This window comes from Meriones unguiculatus, chromosome 18 (assembly GCF_030254825.1).
Source record: "Meriones unguiculatus strain TT.TT164.6M chromosome 18, Bangor_MerUng_6.1, whole genome shotgun sequence".
Taxonomy (NCBI): Eukaryota; Metazoa; Chordata; class Mammalia; order Rodentia; family Muridae; genus Meriones; species Meriones unguiculatus.
Window position 1 is genome coordinate 66,273,896 of NC_083365.1, and position 16,812 is coordinate 66,290,707.

A 16,812-nucleotide genomic window follows, 5' to 3' on the forward strand; every position below is an offset into this window, starting at 1 on the left:
ACATACGCACACACGAATGAAATAAAGTTACCTACCGCGATTCATCTAGCTTAGTAAGCACATTTCTGTCGGTGAAATCGAGATGGGTTAATCTACTAGGCGGCGTAACTATCTCTGGGGTTTAACGTGTGTACTCGCAGCTCCGGTATGTGGTATGTGTGCAGTGAAGTACCCTGCTCCATCACACTCCACCTCCGACCGCTGAGATGGCGTCTCCACGGAGCCTGGTGGTTGTCTAATGACCAGCAAGCTCCAGCAATCCTCCTGTCTCCACTCCCAGGGCACTGTGGCTACAGACATGCACTCGGCCACACATGGCTCTTTACATTATGTCTGGGGATTTGAACCCAGGTCCTCATGCTTCTGCATCATGTGCTCATGCTCACTGAGCCCTCTCTCCAGCTCGAGTGCACACTTTCATGTCAGCGAACTCTTTCATTGACACGACTTTCTGGTCAGCCCTCTGGTGTGATTATCTTCAAGGTTTTCTATTTTAAGGAGGATAGAGATGTCTCCCAAAGGAGAGATAAGTTACAATTATGGCTTGTATTTATAGTTGAGTTTCCCAGCCCATGGGATTCACCGAAGGAATGCTTGTTTGATACCACAACACATCTGTTAAGAACAAGTAACTGCTAATTCTTTTCCCTGAGGTGGCAGGCAGGCAAAAGGGCGAAATCCTGAAAAGTATATATTTTTTTTATTCGAAAAAGCCCATGATTCTTTGGAAGTGACACAAGATCAGTTTCCAGGGGTCAGACCTTAGTTCCCGTAACCTCCATAAAAGCCATCCATTTCCAAGGGCTCCTGTTCACCCCACCCGGACTCACATTCGGCACCTAACCAGGAAATGTTCACTTCTGAAAGATGGGAGGGGTGTGTGCTCAGCGGCAGTCTGCCGTCCCGGGGTCCCCTTCCCCGGGACCAAGCTTCAGGAGCTCACCGGAGAGTGGGCACGGCCTATGGAACCCCGCTACTGTCAGCGCCACCAGAACCAGCTGCCAGGGAGCCACAGGTGATGGCCCCCCCGGGCCTCCCCCTCTTCTAAACTGGGAGTCACCAGGACTCTGGAGAGGTAGCAGACGGTCCAGTGCTGGCACTGGCTTCATGTTGTGGGACATGATTTGAACTGGTCACAGAAGGAAGAAAAAGAACAGGCCTGCCTGCCGGGCCTCTGCTGGTGGAGTGAGTGGAGAGGGACGTAGTGACATGGCTGCTGTGGGTGGGCGGGGTAGGGGGACACCAGAGGACAGGAGAGTGACCCAGTCACAGAGAACAAGCTCACTATGGAGTGTAGGCCTGCATCGCCCCCACAGAACGTTTCCTCACTAAATAAGGGTGCTGAGGAGGGAAAGCCCACAGCCAGCACCTGGCTGGCATTTAAATACGGAGAGCGGCCCACTGACGCCAGGAAGCTTGGTGCAGCCTATCTGGCCCAAGTGAAGGTCATCTTTCTAATTCTGCTTCCAAGGCCCAGGAATTTATGTGAGAGGGAGGGAGGAAGGGAAGAAGAGAGGGAGGAAGAGAGAGAGAAAGAGAGAGAGAGGGAGGGAGGAAGGGAGAGAGAGAGGGAGAGAAAGAAGGAAGGAAGGAAGGAAGGAAGGAAGGAAGGAAGGAAGGAAGGAAGGAAGGAAGGAAGAAAGAAAGAAAGAAAGAAAGAAAGAAAGAAAGAAAGAAATCTTTTGTTTTCAGTATTATCAGAGCTTAGGGTTTTTTCTGTGTACTTCTAAACTGGTAAGAACTGACAAGGGGTCTTGCTGGAGACCCTCTTCTAAAATCTAAGAAAATAAGACAGTAATTTTTTTTTTTCTTTTAGAGACAGAGTCTCGCTAGGTAGCCCAAGCTGGTCTTGAGCTCAGGCTACCCTCCCTGTCTTACCCTCTAGAGTCCTTGGACTACAGGTGTGCACCACCATTCCCAGCTAAAATGGAGCATTTTGAGTTTCAAACAAAAGATGGTCATGTCCTAAAACTAGGGGACATAAGAGGCTGTGACAATACTTTTTCTGATCCCCAGCACTCTGTCCCTAGAGCTGGTGGTGGCCATGGTTCGGGAAGGGTGGGGGTGGGGTAGACTCTCTGAGCTCCTGCCAAAATTAAGAGATCCAGTACACAGAGAAAGGCATCTTTTCTTTGCCAGCCACCGACGCACAGATACTGTCCCATTTAAAGAAGTGACAGTGAATGCAGCTGCGGGAGCAGGAAGCCGGGCTGGAGGCCACCTCCAGCCTCACGCTGCAGCGTGGCCCACGCTGCTCTGCACCCACGTCCTGCTCACAGCAAGCAGCACCGCTCTTTGAAACTCTTCTTGCTCTTGTTGCTTTTCCTGCCATTCTTGTCCTTGTTTTCTGACATCTTTTTCGATCGGATTTCTCTCATGAGATCAAAGAACACCTGGCAGCGGGGAGAAGGGAGAGAAGAGTAAGGAGGGAAGCCACTTAGTCACCAACCAGCAGCTCAATTGGCAGGAACGCACGTAGCTCCTGTGGCACAGAGTACAAACGTACATTCATTCATTTCTTCTTTTTAGACAGGCTCTCCTGTAGCTCAAGCTGGCCTCCCATTGGCTGTGCATGGCCAGGCACTCCTGGTCCTCCCATACACCCTGGGGCTGGGATAGGGGACACTGGTGGTGGCCCCAAGGCAAGAGTTCCATCAACTGAGTCCATCCCAGCCCCCAAGACTACTTTCATGAGCCTGTTCCATTAAAAACAAAGCATCAACAATCAGTAAGTAAGAAAGCATCTACATCAGTAAGAACCGGATTTAATGGAACACCCCCTTCCCCGATTCTCCCAAAAAGAAGAGCTCTGCCATTCCACACAGCTTCCAACACTCACAGGATGAGCCTGTCGCCCTGCCAGATCTTTTCCTAATAACATAATAAAAGTAAAATATGCTTTTGCAAGCACAGTTCTAGTGTGGCCTGTGAGTCTATTCTTCCCGTTTCCAGAAAAGCTAATGGGCAGGCAGTCCCTTGCCACTCAGCCCGATGACCTGAATTCAATACTTAACACCCACATGGTAAAAGGAGGGAGCTGATTCCCATAACTTCCACATGTGACGGAATAGACATGTGTGTGCGTGCACGTACGTGTGCGCACACGCACACACATGAAAAAAGGAAAGAAGAAAAGGATGAATCTCTGCTCTGTCTCATCCCAAAATGCCTCATTTGACTACAAAGGTTAGATGCCACTATGAGTGACAGTCCCCTCCTCAAGTTCACTTTAAAAGCCACCAGTGGCAAATGTGGGAAAGCAAGGGCCAGGAAAGAGGAAGGCAGGTTCCTGAACTTGAGAGCTAGGGAGAAGAGGCAAAGAGAAGTCACAGCCTTAGTCCTCACCTACACCCAGCCCCACCCCCACCCCCCACTCCACCCCTTCTCCCCAACTCCATTGCCAAGATGAATTTTATCAAGAAAGATGAGCAGCTGGGTGTTATCTAGACAGGCCTTATCATCTGCCAGTGAGGTTTTGGGTTTTGCCCTCCGCTACCAACAATCACCAAAGGTCTGATTACAACCTAGCAGACAAAACATACTCCCTGCAAAGACACACTAGAGATTTCCCTAGAAACTGGAAGCTTGACAAGGAACACTGGCTTTTTTTTTATCTCCACCAGCTCTGAGCTGATCTCAGAGACAAATCAAGGGGAAAAGCAAGTGTGAGAGCTGGGGGTGTGGCTCAGTTGGCAGCGCATTTGCCTAGCATGTACGATGGCATGGCATCCCCAGCACTGCACAGACCAGGCATGATGGTGCACACCTGTAATCCTAGCACTCGGGAGGCAGAGGCAGGAGGATCAGAAGTTCAAAGTCCTCCTCAGCTACATATAGATCTACAGGCTAGCTTACCATGACCCCCAGGCACAGTGAAGGGAACCCCAAGTGTCTCAGGCTGGCCTCCACACCCTTTTTGCTAGCACAGCCATGGGTCCAAAGCGACAGACTTGTGTTTGATCCTGTGATAAAAGGCAGGATGGAAAGACTTGTGGGATCATTCCACTGAAAATGCTGCCTACTCTGCTCCTGGGCCGAGCTTCTGCGAAGCCTTTCTGGAGGAAAACATATACTGAAGAAAACTCACTACCGTTACAAGTCGCTGCTCGGTACAAGGCCCTGCTGAGCCTTGCCTGCAGGTCAAAGCTCGTCCAGAGAGTGGGGGCAGAGATGATAATGTGCAATGCTCCCCTCATAATATCCCAGAGAGTTGACTACCACCCCCTCAAAAGCAATTTTCATGCTGAGGAAGTCCTTCTGTTTTGTTGTCGTTGTTTGGACAAGGATTCTTTCTGTTGGCCCGGCTGGCCTTGAACTCTGCCTGTCTCTGCCTTCTGAGTACTGAGATCAAAGGCCTGTGCTACCAGGACCAGACAGCCCTCCTGGTTTTTAAAAGATAAGGCTTAGGCCAGCTGTGGGAGGCCAGAACTACACTGGGAGACCTTGTTTCAAGATGAAGGCAATACCTGGACACCCCTGCGTCTCCCTCGGCTGGGAAACTGATAGGAAGAGAAGAAACAGATGTGTAAAATTCTCAAGGAGCATAGAGAGTTCAGATACAATGTGAACAAAAGGCAGATGCTGGGCGTGGCAGCTGGTGGAGTGGCATTTGGCATACTCGAAGCCCTGAGTTCTACCCTGGCAGCCTGGCAGTCGGTGTGATGCACCACACCTGTCATTCCAGCATGTGTTATGTGGAGAGCTGGAGGTCGGTCTGGACTCCATGAGACCCTATCTCAAGACAACAGACGGACAGACAGACCCAGCCAGGGAAATGGCTCTGTGGGTAAGGTACTTACTGCCAAGCTTGACAACTTGAATTCAATCCCCTGGGATCTCCACAAAAAAAGCAAAAAACTCATAGGTTCTCCTCTGACCTTCACATGTGTGGTGTGGCATGTGCGTGCACAGGTATGTGTGCATCACACACACGCACACACACACACAAAATAAATGTGATTCTAACAATAAAGAAATAAGATACCCAAAACGACCCAAATGATTGATGATGGAGGACGATTCCCGCTGTGCCCCGGGCTACACAGAGGTGTGTTGCAGGCCCTGACTCCCACTTTCAGCCAAACCCTCCTGATGTCCCCCAGAGCACCAAGCCTTCCCCCAGAGCCGGCCAGCCACACAACATTCCCTGGTACGATGCAAATCAAGGGAATGACACCCTACAGCATGAGCCTGGGCCACCCTGTGACGGAGATGAAGAAGAGGTAGAGAGATCTGTGACCCAGCATAACCGGTGCAGACGGCCCTTCTGCCTGTATGGCTCTGCACTGATTTCACAAGCCCAGTACGTGACATAAGAGCCCACGCTGTGGCCTGTGAAAACAGAGAGAAGTAAGCTGTGAGGTGCTTACTTCAGCTGTGTGGTAACACCCTGAACGCTAGTGCAGAAGAGAAAGTCGGAGAGGCCTTGTGCTTGGGTAAAGCCGAGGCTCCATCCCCAGCACTGCCAGGGTGTGGTGGTGCATGCCTGTCCTTCCAGCACTGGAGGCTGGAGGGGTGAAAGCTGGAAGAGCAGTTCAGCGGCCTCCTCAGCTACACATGGAGCCTAGGCCAGCCTGTGTGAGACTTTATCAAAAAGACAAAAAGAGAACAGAAAGAGAAAGAAAGAACAGCAGAAAATGACAAGCTGATTGTGGTGGCACAAACGTGTGATACCAGCCCTTGGGAGATGGAGGCAAGGGGATCACAAGTTCAAGGCTATCCCTGGCTATATAATTAAGCCTGAAACCAGACTGTGGGTGTTATGAGACCCTGTCAAAAAGAAAAATGAGGAAGAGGAGGTAGAGGAGGAGAGAGAAGAGGGGGAGAAGAAGGAGGAGGAAGAGGAAGAGGAAGAGGAAGAAGAGAAGCGGTGGTGGTGGCAGCTGGAGAGGTGGCTCAGTGGTTAGGGGAGAGTACCATTCTTGCTGAGGACCTGATTTCAGTGCCCAGTACCCACACCAGACAGTTCACAACTACCTACACCTTCAGTTCCAGGGGGTCCTACGACCTCTTCTGGCCTCTGTGAGCACCTCCACTCACATGTGCAAAACCCTACATAGACACACACACAGACACAGACATTCACACAGACACAGTCAAAACAAAAAACCACGTAAGATGGCTGTGTCTGAAGCCAGCGAAAGCCAGTTTCCAAGACCTCAGGAACTCGTGCTACCTTGTCCACATTGGCCCGGGTCTTCGCTGACGTCTCCACATACTGCACACCCCACTCCTCCGCTTTGCCTCGGGCCTCATCCACGGGCACCTGCCTCCGCTCCTCCAGGTCAGACTTGTTGCCCACGACCAGCAGCGGGATTTTATCTTCCTCGGCCTTGACTCGGAGAATCTGTTCCCTGTGGGTGATGCGTCAAGAAAGTGAGGTTAAGAAAGCTAAAGGAGAGGGGAGGTGCCGTTGAGATGGCTCAGGGGCTGCCGGGGCTGCCCTCCAGACTTGAGTTTGATTTCACAGTGAGTGGTGAAAAATGACTCCTGCAAGATGCCCTCTAACCTCTACGTGAACACTATGGCGCCCGGCCCAGTGCGCACACACCAACAGAGAAGGTTGCTTGGTTTTTATTCTAAAGCTAGCCAAGAAGTCAGCCGTGCAAGCAGCTGGTAGTATGCCTCAGTGCTCACAGCGAATCCAAAAAGCTTGGCTAAAGAACGAGAGGAACCGTCCCATTTGGGGAGTATTTCAAAATGGGTCTCTACTGGCAGAGCTGGCCAGCTGGGCTGGCCCTCAGCTCTCTGCCATCATGATCACCTGGTCTCCCTCTACCTGCAAAGTTCTCTGCCCCACACTCCTACAGGAGACATCCGCGCAGGAAGCCAGGAGCCTGCATCTTGACAGGGCTCCCGGTTTATGGGGGAAACCAAAAAGGTGGAGGCAGGGGTTGGGGAGGGAAGAAAAGGAACCCTCTTTGAATCTCAGGGATAAAAACAAACTAAAAGGGACCAGGGCTGTGGCCCAGTTGGCAGGGTATGCGCCTTGCATGCAGAACCCCAGGCTCCATCTCCAGCACTCTACAGACAGGCAAAGTGACACATGAGAGCCATCCCAGCACTCAGCAGAGACAGGAAGACCAGAAGAACTTCATGGTCATCTTGGCTACATGATGTTAAACCTAGGCTACATGAGACACTACCTAAATAAATAAATAAATAAATAAATAAATAAATAAATAAATAGACTAAATAAAAAAAAAAAAACGACCATCAAACGCAAAGCGATAGCTCACAAAATTTTTAATAGCTCCAATACAGGGACAAGAGAGAAAATGTTTCCTGTTTCATCCTCAGGACTGCATCAAAATCAGACTGTGATCACAAGAGTACTACCCACATAAACGCTTCCTGACACACTCCCACTGTCCTCCTCTGCCTATCGGTCCTCTCCACACACACGTCGCAGCTGTAGAGAGCCAGGACCTTCAGCCTGGAGGTCTGAGGCCACAAGCACAGCTAGCGGCCCCACCTTATCACCTGCCTCCTCTACCACATGGGCTGAGTTCAGCCCTGATGCCTCCCCGGGGCTGCCTTCCTTATCTTGGGAAATGTTTAGCTGACTCCCTTCGGTTGGTCATCTGACTTCAACACAAGAAAGAGCTTGTTAAAGCATGGAGGCTGGGAGCTGTGGAGATGACTCAGCCAGGAAGGAAGTCTAGCACCAAGCCTGACTACCTGAGTTCAATCCCTGGGACCCACTTGGTAGAAGAGAGACTTCCCCAAGTCTTCCCCAACCCCCACACCTTCTCTGTAGCACAGATAGACATGTGCACATACTCTACCCCACACAAATACTAACATAAGAAAGATATTCTTAAAGGATGGAGAAGGGAAGCTGGGAAGAGGGCTGAGGTAATGGTCTGTTCCCAGGGCTGGAGGGATGGCTCAGCAGCTAGGAGCACTGGCCGCTCCTCCAGAAGACCCAAGTTAAATTCCCAGCAACCAGGGCTGAAGGGACGGCTCAGCAGCTAGGAGCACTGGCCGCTCTTCCAGAGGACCCAAGTTAAATTCCCAGCAACCACCTGGCAGCTCACAACTGTCTGTTAATGCCAGTTCCAGGGGACTCACACAGACATACACCAAAGCGAAACACCAATGTGCATAAAAGAAAAATAAATATTAAAAAAAGACTGTTCCCAAGAACCACATTAAAAAGTCAGATGTGAGAGATGATAGCAAGCCTGTGTCCTCAGCACTTGTGAGGTGGAGACACAGGGTCCTGGGGACTTGCTCACCAGGCAACCCCACTCCTTGATACACCGTCTCAAAAAATAAGGTAGACAGTGAAGACAGTTAAGGTTGGCCTATGGCTTGTTCACACAGTGGTTGGAGAGATGGCTCAGTGAACTGTGGCTGCTCTTCGTGAGAGCATCTACATGGCAGCTCACAGCTGTCTGTAACTGTAGTCCCAGGGAATCTGATGCCCACTCCTGGCTTCCACAGGCAGCAGGCACACAGATACATATGCAGACAAAACACTCATACATACAAAATACATAAAACTAAAAATAAAAAAGGATTAGGGGGAAAGCTGCAAAGTGTGGTTTTCCTTTTTCATTGTCAGACTCTCAGGTTCTTAATAGAAAGCACTGCCTTCCAGGTGTGACACACTGAGGAAGAGGAAGGATCGTTAGTATCCCCGATGTCTTCTCCAGCCTTTAGTCACCGCTCAGGAGGCAGAGGATGCACAAGAAGATGGAAGCAATGGTGGACCCAAGTGTACCACGGTTCAGAAAGCCCTGTGGCAAAGTCCAAGGCAAAGCTCTTCCTCACCACTACCACTGTACTCAACCCCACATCTCGAAGCCTGGCCCCTCGGCAGGAGGGTCTGGAGCCCAGCTCTCGCACCTGAACTCGGCCGTGGCGGTGAACGACTCATGCTCCGTAATGGAGAAGACAAGCAGAAAGCCCTCTCCGCTTCGGAAGTAGTTGTCTCGGATGGCGGCGTAGTCCTCCTGGCCGGCTGTGTCCAGAATGTCTATCTGGACCTCTTCTCCGTCCAGAACCACTTTCTTTCTGTAGCTGTCGGCTTTGGTGGGCTCATAGTCTTCCACAAACTGGGAAAACACAATGAAGGAGTACAGTCAGCCCCGATTCTCCATCTGAGTGCTTTACCATTGACTTTGTGTTTGCTGAATTAAGGCACTGGAGAAGACATCGGGGATACTAACGATCCTTCCTCTTTCCCTCCCTCCCTCCCTTCCTTCCTGTGACAGAGTTACACTATGTAGTTCAGGCTAGTCTTGAACTTCTGAGCCTCCCATCTCTGCCTTCTAAATGCTAGAATAACAGGCACGCCCCACCATGCTTGGGAACCCTTCCTTTCTTGATACCTCTAAGTTCTGCTATTTTTTTTCTTTAAGGCTTTCAACAACAGGGGCAGAGAGCCCCATTTTACAGACGGGAAACCAGGCACTAAGCAGAACTCTTAGTCAATACAGCATAAAATTATCTAACTAACAATGAAAAGGCCTGTGATAACAATGAACAGAAGTTGGGCTGGAGTGATGGCTCAGAGATTAAGAGCACTGGCTGCTCTTCCAAAGGTCCTGAGTTCAATTCCCAGCACCCACATGGTGGCTCATAACCAGCTATAATGATGCTTGGTGCCTTCTGGCATGTAGGCAAACATGCAGGCAGGACACTATATACATAATAAATAAATAAATCTTAAAAAAAATGATCAGAAGTATAAAATTCAGCCCAAAGAAATTTGGCAAGAGGAACCAGAATGTAGAATAAAACCAACTACTGAGGGCCTGGGGGATGGTTTAATGGGTAAAGTGCCGACCAGAAAGCCTGAGTACCTGAGTTCAATCCCCACATCACACATTTGAAAGCAACACCAAAAAGGCCAGAGGCTGGAGAGACCGCTCAGCAGTTAAGAATACATCCTGCTCTCCTAGAGGACCCAACTATCTGTAGCTCCAGGTGCAGGGGAATCCAATGCATGTAGCATGCGCACATGCACCCATATGCACACACCCACACAGTTATATGTGGGCACATGTAATTACAAATAAGAAAAATAAATCTTCAAAAAAAAGCCAAACACGGCAGCAGTGCGTGCATATAACGCCAGTGCTGGGCATAAAGACCGTGACACCAGGGCTCACTGCCCAGCCGGCCCAGCCTACTCTGAGCTGTGGCCAGTGAGAGGCCTTGTCTCAAAAACAAAGTGGGCCATGGCTGAGGGGGTGTTCTCTGACCTCCATAGGCACACTTTCATGCACACACATGTGCACACCTCACACATGCATCTGCATACATGAACATGCTCACATACATGTAAATTAAGAAACAAATCCGGTCGAGCACTGAAAGCAGACACAGTGAGACCCTTATTACCTTGAAGCAGAGAAGGCCTTTTTAACTATGACTCAAAGTCTAGAAGCCATGTAAAAAAAAAAAAAAACATTGATAAATTAGACTTCCCAAGAATGAAAACCAACAGAGGCACAACACAGCACAATTGCAAGCACTGAACAGAGCAAGCTCTGGCCCACGGGCACAGAGCTCTCCTCTTAACTCATACCGGTGGGGAGGCGTGAGCATCCGACAGAGAATCCCCAAAACAAACAGCACGGAGACATGCTCTCCTCACTAGTGCAGAAGGAAGGAGAGAGAAGGAAGGAGGAGGGCAAGAAGAGGGAAGGGGGAGGTAGGGAAAAGGAGAAAGTGCCACCCTGAGACACAGCATTTTTGCTCCCCGTCGGACAGGGGACAGGACCATCCCACAGAGAGACCTGTGACCATCTAATACAATGAGAAATGTTATCCTCTGACCCTCCCCACATCCAGCTCCTAGGAATCTAATCTCCAGAAACACAATGGCCCCAAAACTCGAGGGAGTCACTGTGGCACCAAATGGCATCATAAAAGATGAGGCCCCCCAGATGCTCAGCAAATAGCTGCTCAACCAAACACTGCACTGCTGATTCCTATGTATGTGTTCCCCAAAGACAAAAATTCAAAAGCTACCAAAAAGAAGAAAAAAGAAGAAGCAGATTAGCCTCCCCCAAATGTGTATTTGGTAATAAAGCCACACAGAGCCAGTGTGGTGGCACACGTCTTTAGTCCCAGCACTCAGGAGGCATAGGCAGGCAGATCTCTGTAAGTTCAAGGCCAGCCTGGTCTAGAAAGGGAGTCCAGAACAGCCAGTTGCTCCACAAACAAACCCTGTCTTAAAAAACATAGATAGATAGATAGATAGATAGATAGATAGATAGATAGATAGATGATAGATAGATAGATAGATAGATAGATAGATTAGATAGATGATAGATAGAAGCCATACAGAAAAATTAACTAATTCATGAGAATTTAGAAAAATATTTTGTTAAAATGCACTCTCCTTTAAATTATTTTTTAAATTACAGTTAGTGCGTGTGAGTGTGTGTGATGTATGTGGGTGGGCGTGTGGGGGAGCACGTGCCACAGCACATTCGTGGAGGTCAGAGGCTAACCTCAGGCAGCAGCCTTCAGCTCCCACCATGTTTGTGAGGCATGTTTGTGTCTTCCTTTTGCTTGCCACACTGGGGAGAGTCCTGCCTGCATCTCCGATCTCTCCACAGACGTCCTGGAGTTACAGCTCCTGCACCCAGCTTACCTGGACTCCAGAGGTTCCCACTCAGGTCCCCATGCTCGCATGGTGACTGCCACCCAGAGCTGGCTCAGCTGGGCCCAGTGCTCCAGAGGTGAGGCAGAAGGACTGCAAGCTTTAGGGCTAGCCTGAGCAATCTAAGGAGACTGGGCCTCAAAATGCAGCACCCCCAGGATGCTCACACAGCACCCTAACCTAGCCCCAAGGGCCACACAAAACAGACAGGAAGACAGATGGCTCTGGCCTACACAGCAAGTTCTAGGCCAGCTAAAGCTACAAAGAGAATCTCAAAAAAAAAAAAAAAAAAAAAATCCAAGTGAGGGCTGGAGAATCGCTCAGCAATTAGGAAAACTTCCTGATCTTATACATCTTCCAAGAAATCCGATGCCTTCATCTGGCCTGCATGGCCACCTGACACACAGGCAAAATACTCAAACACAGAAAATAAAATAAATTTAAAATAAATAAATTATTTTTAATTATTATTTTAGGTGGGTGTGTGACAGACGTGAGCATGCACATGCACACGGGTGCTGGTGACTGTAGAGGCCAGGTGAGGCTGTCATATTCCCCGGAACTGGAGTTACATGTGGTTGCTGAGCCGCCTCGTGGGTGCTGGGAACTGAACCTGACCCTCTTAAAGAGCAGCCAGCGCTTCTAACCACTGAGCCATCTCTCCACCTGCTGCCCCCAAGTAAATAAGTCAGTTAATTAAAAATAAGAAGTTAAAGGTTTGAAAATGGCTGGGCATATATAGAGCTCAGGGTCACGGCGCTACGCTGACATGTGTGAGGCCCTAGGTTTAAAAACTATTGTCACCACTCCCACAAGCCCCCACCCCATAAAAAAAGAGAAGAAAAAGAATGAAAAAAGAATTCTGGAAAGGAACCAAAAGAGATGACTCACTAGGTCTGAGCTGGCTCCCAGCACCCACGTGAGATGGGTCACAGCCATCTGTCACTCCAGCTCCAGGAAAGCTGCAGCCTCTGGCTCTCAAAGGCATGCACTCCCCTGTCACACACCCAAACAAAGGTACTCACAAGTAAATTTAAAAAAGCATAGAAAAAAATAACAAGTAAGCAAATGACAAGAACAACTGGAAAATACAGTGGGTGAGTATAACTGGACTTTTTTTTTTTACATTTTATTTTTATTTTTTATTATTATTAATTACAGTTTATTCACTTTGTATCCCACCGGTAGCTCCCTTCCTCCTCCCCTCTCAAGCCTACCCTCCCTCCCTCTTCTCCACCCATACCCCTCCCCAGACCACTGATAGGGGAGGTCTTCCTCTCCTTCCTTCTGATCCTAGTTTATCAGGTCTCATCAGGAGTGGCCACATTGTCTTCTTCTGTGGCCTTTTAAGGCTGTTCCCCCCTGCCTCAGGGGGAGGTGATCCAAGAGCAGGTCAATCAGTTCATGTCAGAGACAGCCCCTGTTCCTATTACTAGGGAACTCACTTGGATACTGAGCTGCCATGGACTACATCTGTGCAGGGGTTCTAGGTTATCTCCATGCATGGTTCCTGGTTGGAGTATCAGAAAAGACCCCTGGGCCCAGATTTTTTGGTTCTGTTGTTTTCCTTGTGGGGCTCCTGTCTCCTCCAGGTCTTCCTATCTTCCTGTTCTTTCATAAGATTCCCAACATTCCGCCCAAAGTTTGGCTATGAATCTCAGCATCTGCTTTGATACACTGCTGGGTAGAGTCTTTCAGAGGCCCTCTGTGGTAGGCTCCTGTCCTGTTCCCTGTTTTCTCCCTCTTCCAATGTCCATCCTCTTTGCCTTTCTGAATGAGGATTGAACATCTTACCCAGAGTCCTCCTTCTTGATTAGCTTCCTTAGGTGTACAGATTTTAGTATGTTTATCCTATATTATATGTCTAATATCCACTTATGAGTGAGTATATATCCTGTGTGTCTTTCTGCTTCTGGGATAACTGGATTTCTTATGCAATGCATATAAACAACTAACTGAAAAGAGCAGCAGTCTAGATGTAAGAACTAAAAGAGAAACTCAGAAGGAAACACAGCACAACCCTTCGTGAGTCTGGATCTGGCCATGGATTCTTAGGAATGATACTGAAAGCATACATAGTAAAGAAGAAATAAAGTGGGGGCCCAGCCCAGGCTGGTCTCAAACTCATAACACTCTATCTCAGCCTCTTGAGTGCTAGAATTACAGGTGCAGGCGACCACACCTGCATGAATCGAAAGAGTGAATTTTGGGCCAGCAGGATAGCTTGATGGGTAATCGTATCGAAACCCGAAAACTTGAATCCAGGCCTCATGCGCCGAGAGAAAAGCAGCCCCTCCCTGCTGCCCTCTGACTTCAGAGTGCTGTGGCATGCACTCATACACAGTTAACTCTTTTTAAAAAGCATAAAACATCCAGACAGGGCTCGCCCGTCTCTCCCCTATCTGCAGCCATGATGAGAACTGCTCTTAGACTGGAAGAGGATTCTTGATCTCAGTTTTGGCACAATGTATGGATTGCCAGAACCACAGGAATCCTCGCCGCTGCTCTCCACAGCCCTGCCTCTGCCGTGATTTAGCTCCACCTAAACTCCAGGCTAAAAGCTGGTGGCCAACGTTACTGTTAGGAAGGACTGGGGCTGGGGCTGGCTCGTTTGGTAAAGTGCTTGCCTTACAACCACAAGAAACTGAGTTCAAGTCCCGGACCCCACACAGAAAGCTGGTGTGGCTGTGTGCGTGTGATGTCAGGGCAGGGGAGATGGAATGAAGTGTTCCCAGGCGTTCACTAGCCAGTCAGCCCAGCCTCGAGAGCACCAGGACAATGAGACCCCGTCTCAAAAGCCAAGGTAGACAGGTACTAAAGAAAACCCAGCAAGGTTGTCTTCTAGGCCTCCACATACACCCCCCACACACACACACACCACAGAGTTAATAAAATTCATGAAAAGGTTCATTTTGACCCATGGTTTCAGAACATTCACCCACAGTTCTTAGGCAACCAGGTGAGGCAAAGTATGGCAGTAACAGCACACAGCAGAAACCTCCCAGCAACCAGGAAGCCGGAAAACAAACAAACAAACAAACCAGAAAGCGTCTGGGATTCTAACATCTCTTTAAGGACACACTTCCAATGACCTAACTTCCTCTTGCTGAACTCAATTTCCATGCTTGGTCCCTTCAAGTCATTCAAGACACAAACGCCTGAAGCTGGAGAGTACCTACGTTGGCAGAGTGACACACAGAGCCTGGAGCTCCATCCCCGGAGCCTCATAAACCAGGCAAGATTTATAATTCCAGCAAGGGGAGGCAGAGGAGGATCAGAAGTTCAAGGTCATCCTTGGCTACATAGTGAGCCCAGCCTGGGCTACTTGAGATTCTGCCTTTAAAAAAAATGTTGGAGCTGGAGAGATGGCCCAGTGGTGACAAGTACCTGCTGCTCTTGGAGACGCCAGAAGTTTGGTTCCCAGAAGACTGGGCAATTCCAACTGCCTTTGTAGGGTATCCAGCTCCCTCTTCTGGCCTCTGCAGGCAACTGCACTTTTGTACACCCCACACGCACCCTCCCCCCCATTTTTCCATATGCATATAATTTAAAATAATAAAAAAATTAAGTTACAGCACCTATATAGAGGCCTCTCTCTTGCTTTGCTCCTAGCTCAAGGAAAGTACACATAAAGTGGAAATGCTGCGTGCGGAGAAAATCCTTCCACTTCCGCCACAGCTAAGGTCATACCGCATCAGCAACGGGGGGAATCTTCTGCTGAGACTCCCTCCCCTGAAGCTCTTCAAGAACCGCACAGGGAAATGGACACAGAACAGCTGGAGCGGGCGCACACGATGCTACAGTGGGCGCGGTCCCTTGGGTAGGGTGCTCTGGCATCTCTTACCTCGTCATACATGAACTGAAGCGTCAGCGCCGACTTGCCCACCCCTCCGCTGCCGACCATGATGACCTTGTGGAGGGCCAGGGAGCCCTGGCTCTTGCCCTTGTTGGCAGCCATCCTGCTGGTCTGAGGCGGTGACACGTGGACAGATGGCCCAGATGGGGAGCTGCAGGTGACAGAGACAAGCACTCAGAGATGGCATGTGTTCATTCTATCCAGTTGAACTCAAACAGCACATGACATGCCTACACCTCAAACATGTGATTTTTAAGTTATGTGCATGTGTGAGTATATGTGTGTGTATATATGCCTGTGTGTGCCCACAGAGGCCGGCGGGCGGGAGTTGGAGGTGGTCATCAGTGCTCTTAGCATCAAGCCATTTCTCCAGCCCTCGCACTTAGGAAACACCTAACCCATTCTAGCAAAGAAGGGCCTGGAGAGGAAGACCCATGATAACCCAGAGTCTGATAACTCTGAAGTCACTTACCCAAGGGAGACCAGGATAGTACAAAGCTGAGAGAGGAGAAACAGGAGTGGCTATCCCAAGCCTGCACCCCGAGGGAGGGCGGCAAGGGGCAGTCACCCTATAAAAGTCAGTACGCCCTAAGCCGAGGACGCCTCAGTCGGCAAAGCGCTTACACGAGAACCTAAGTTCAAGCTCTGAACCCCAGAGCCAGGCCTGAAGCTCGCACCTGAAAGCCCAGCACTCAGGCAGAGGCCCTTGCAGTCCCAGCACTGGAAAGGGGGTAGGCGGATGTCTGGGCTCAGTGGCCTGAGAGTCTGGCCAACCACATGAAGTTCCAGACCAACAAGAGACCCTGCCTAGAAGCAGAAGGCACCTTAAGAGTGACACTCAAGGCTGTCTCTGACCTCCACATGCCCCAGTCTCCCCAGTCTCCCACCTCTGAATCACGCACACACACATTTTAAAGCAACAGCAGTCACCACAGGGCTTCTGGAAGATGAAGCAAACCGGTCAAGTTCCAAAAGGAGCTATCGGGGACAGTTTGGGGGCCTCCATCTCCAGCTCTGTATTCTCACTTCTCCCTTGACTCATGTCCCTCTACTCCCCACCTCTAAGACACACACACACACACACACACACACACACACACGAGCGTACACACACACACACACACACACACACACGCATGCATGCACACACATGCATGCATACATGCACACCATGACTAAGCAAGGAAGAGTTAGAACTGAGGTAACTTCTCAGTGGAGAAACCAAGACTCTCAAGGAATCATCTTCAAAAACACAGTGGAGGACTGGTGACATGGTTCAGCAGATAAAGACATTTGTCACCACGTAAGACAATGAGTTCAGCCGCAGGACCCA

At 49.6% G+C, this 16,812-nt stretch overlaps 1 protein-coding gene across 1 annotated transcript in view; it reads right to left on the bottom strand.

Annotated features, from left to right (window-relative positions):
• Positions 1-681: 681 nt before the first annotated feature.
• Positions 682-16,812, bottom strand: part of Ralb (RAS like proto-oncogene B) — a 35,480-nt gene continuing 19,349 nt past the window's right edge. The window contains exons 2-5 of the mRNA XM_021633221.2: positions 15,468-15,630; positions 8,854-9,062; positions 6,176-6,353; positions 682-2,393 (exon numbers count right to left, since the gene is read on the bottom strand). Coding sequence (XP_021488896.1) covers positions 2,274-2,393; positions 6,176-6,353; positions 8,854-9,062; positions 15,468-15,581 — 621 coding nt within the window. The 5' untranslated portion in view covers positions 15,582-15,630 and the 3' untranslated portion in view covers positions 682-2,273. The remainder of the gene's footprint in view (positions 2,394-6,175; positions 6,354-8,853; positions 9,063-15,467; positions 15,631-16,812) is intronic.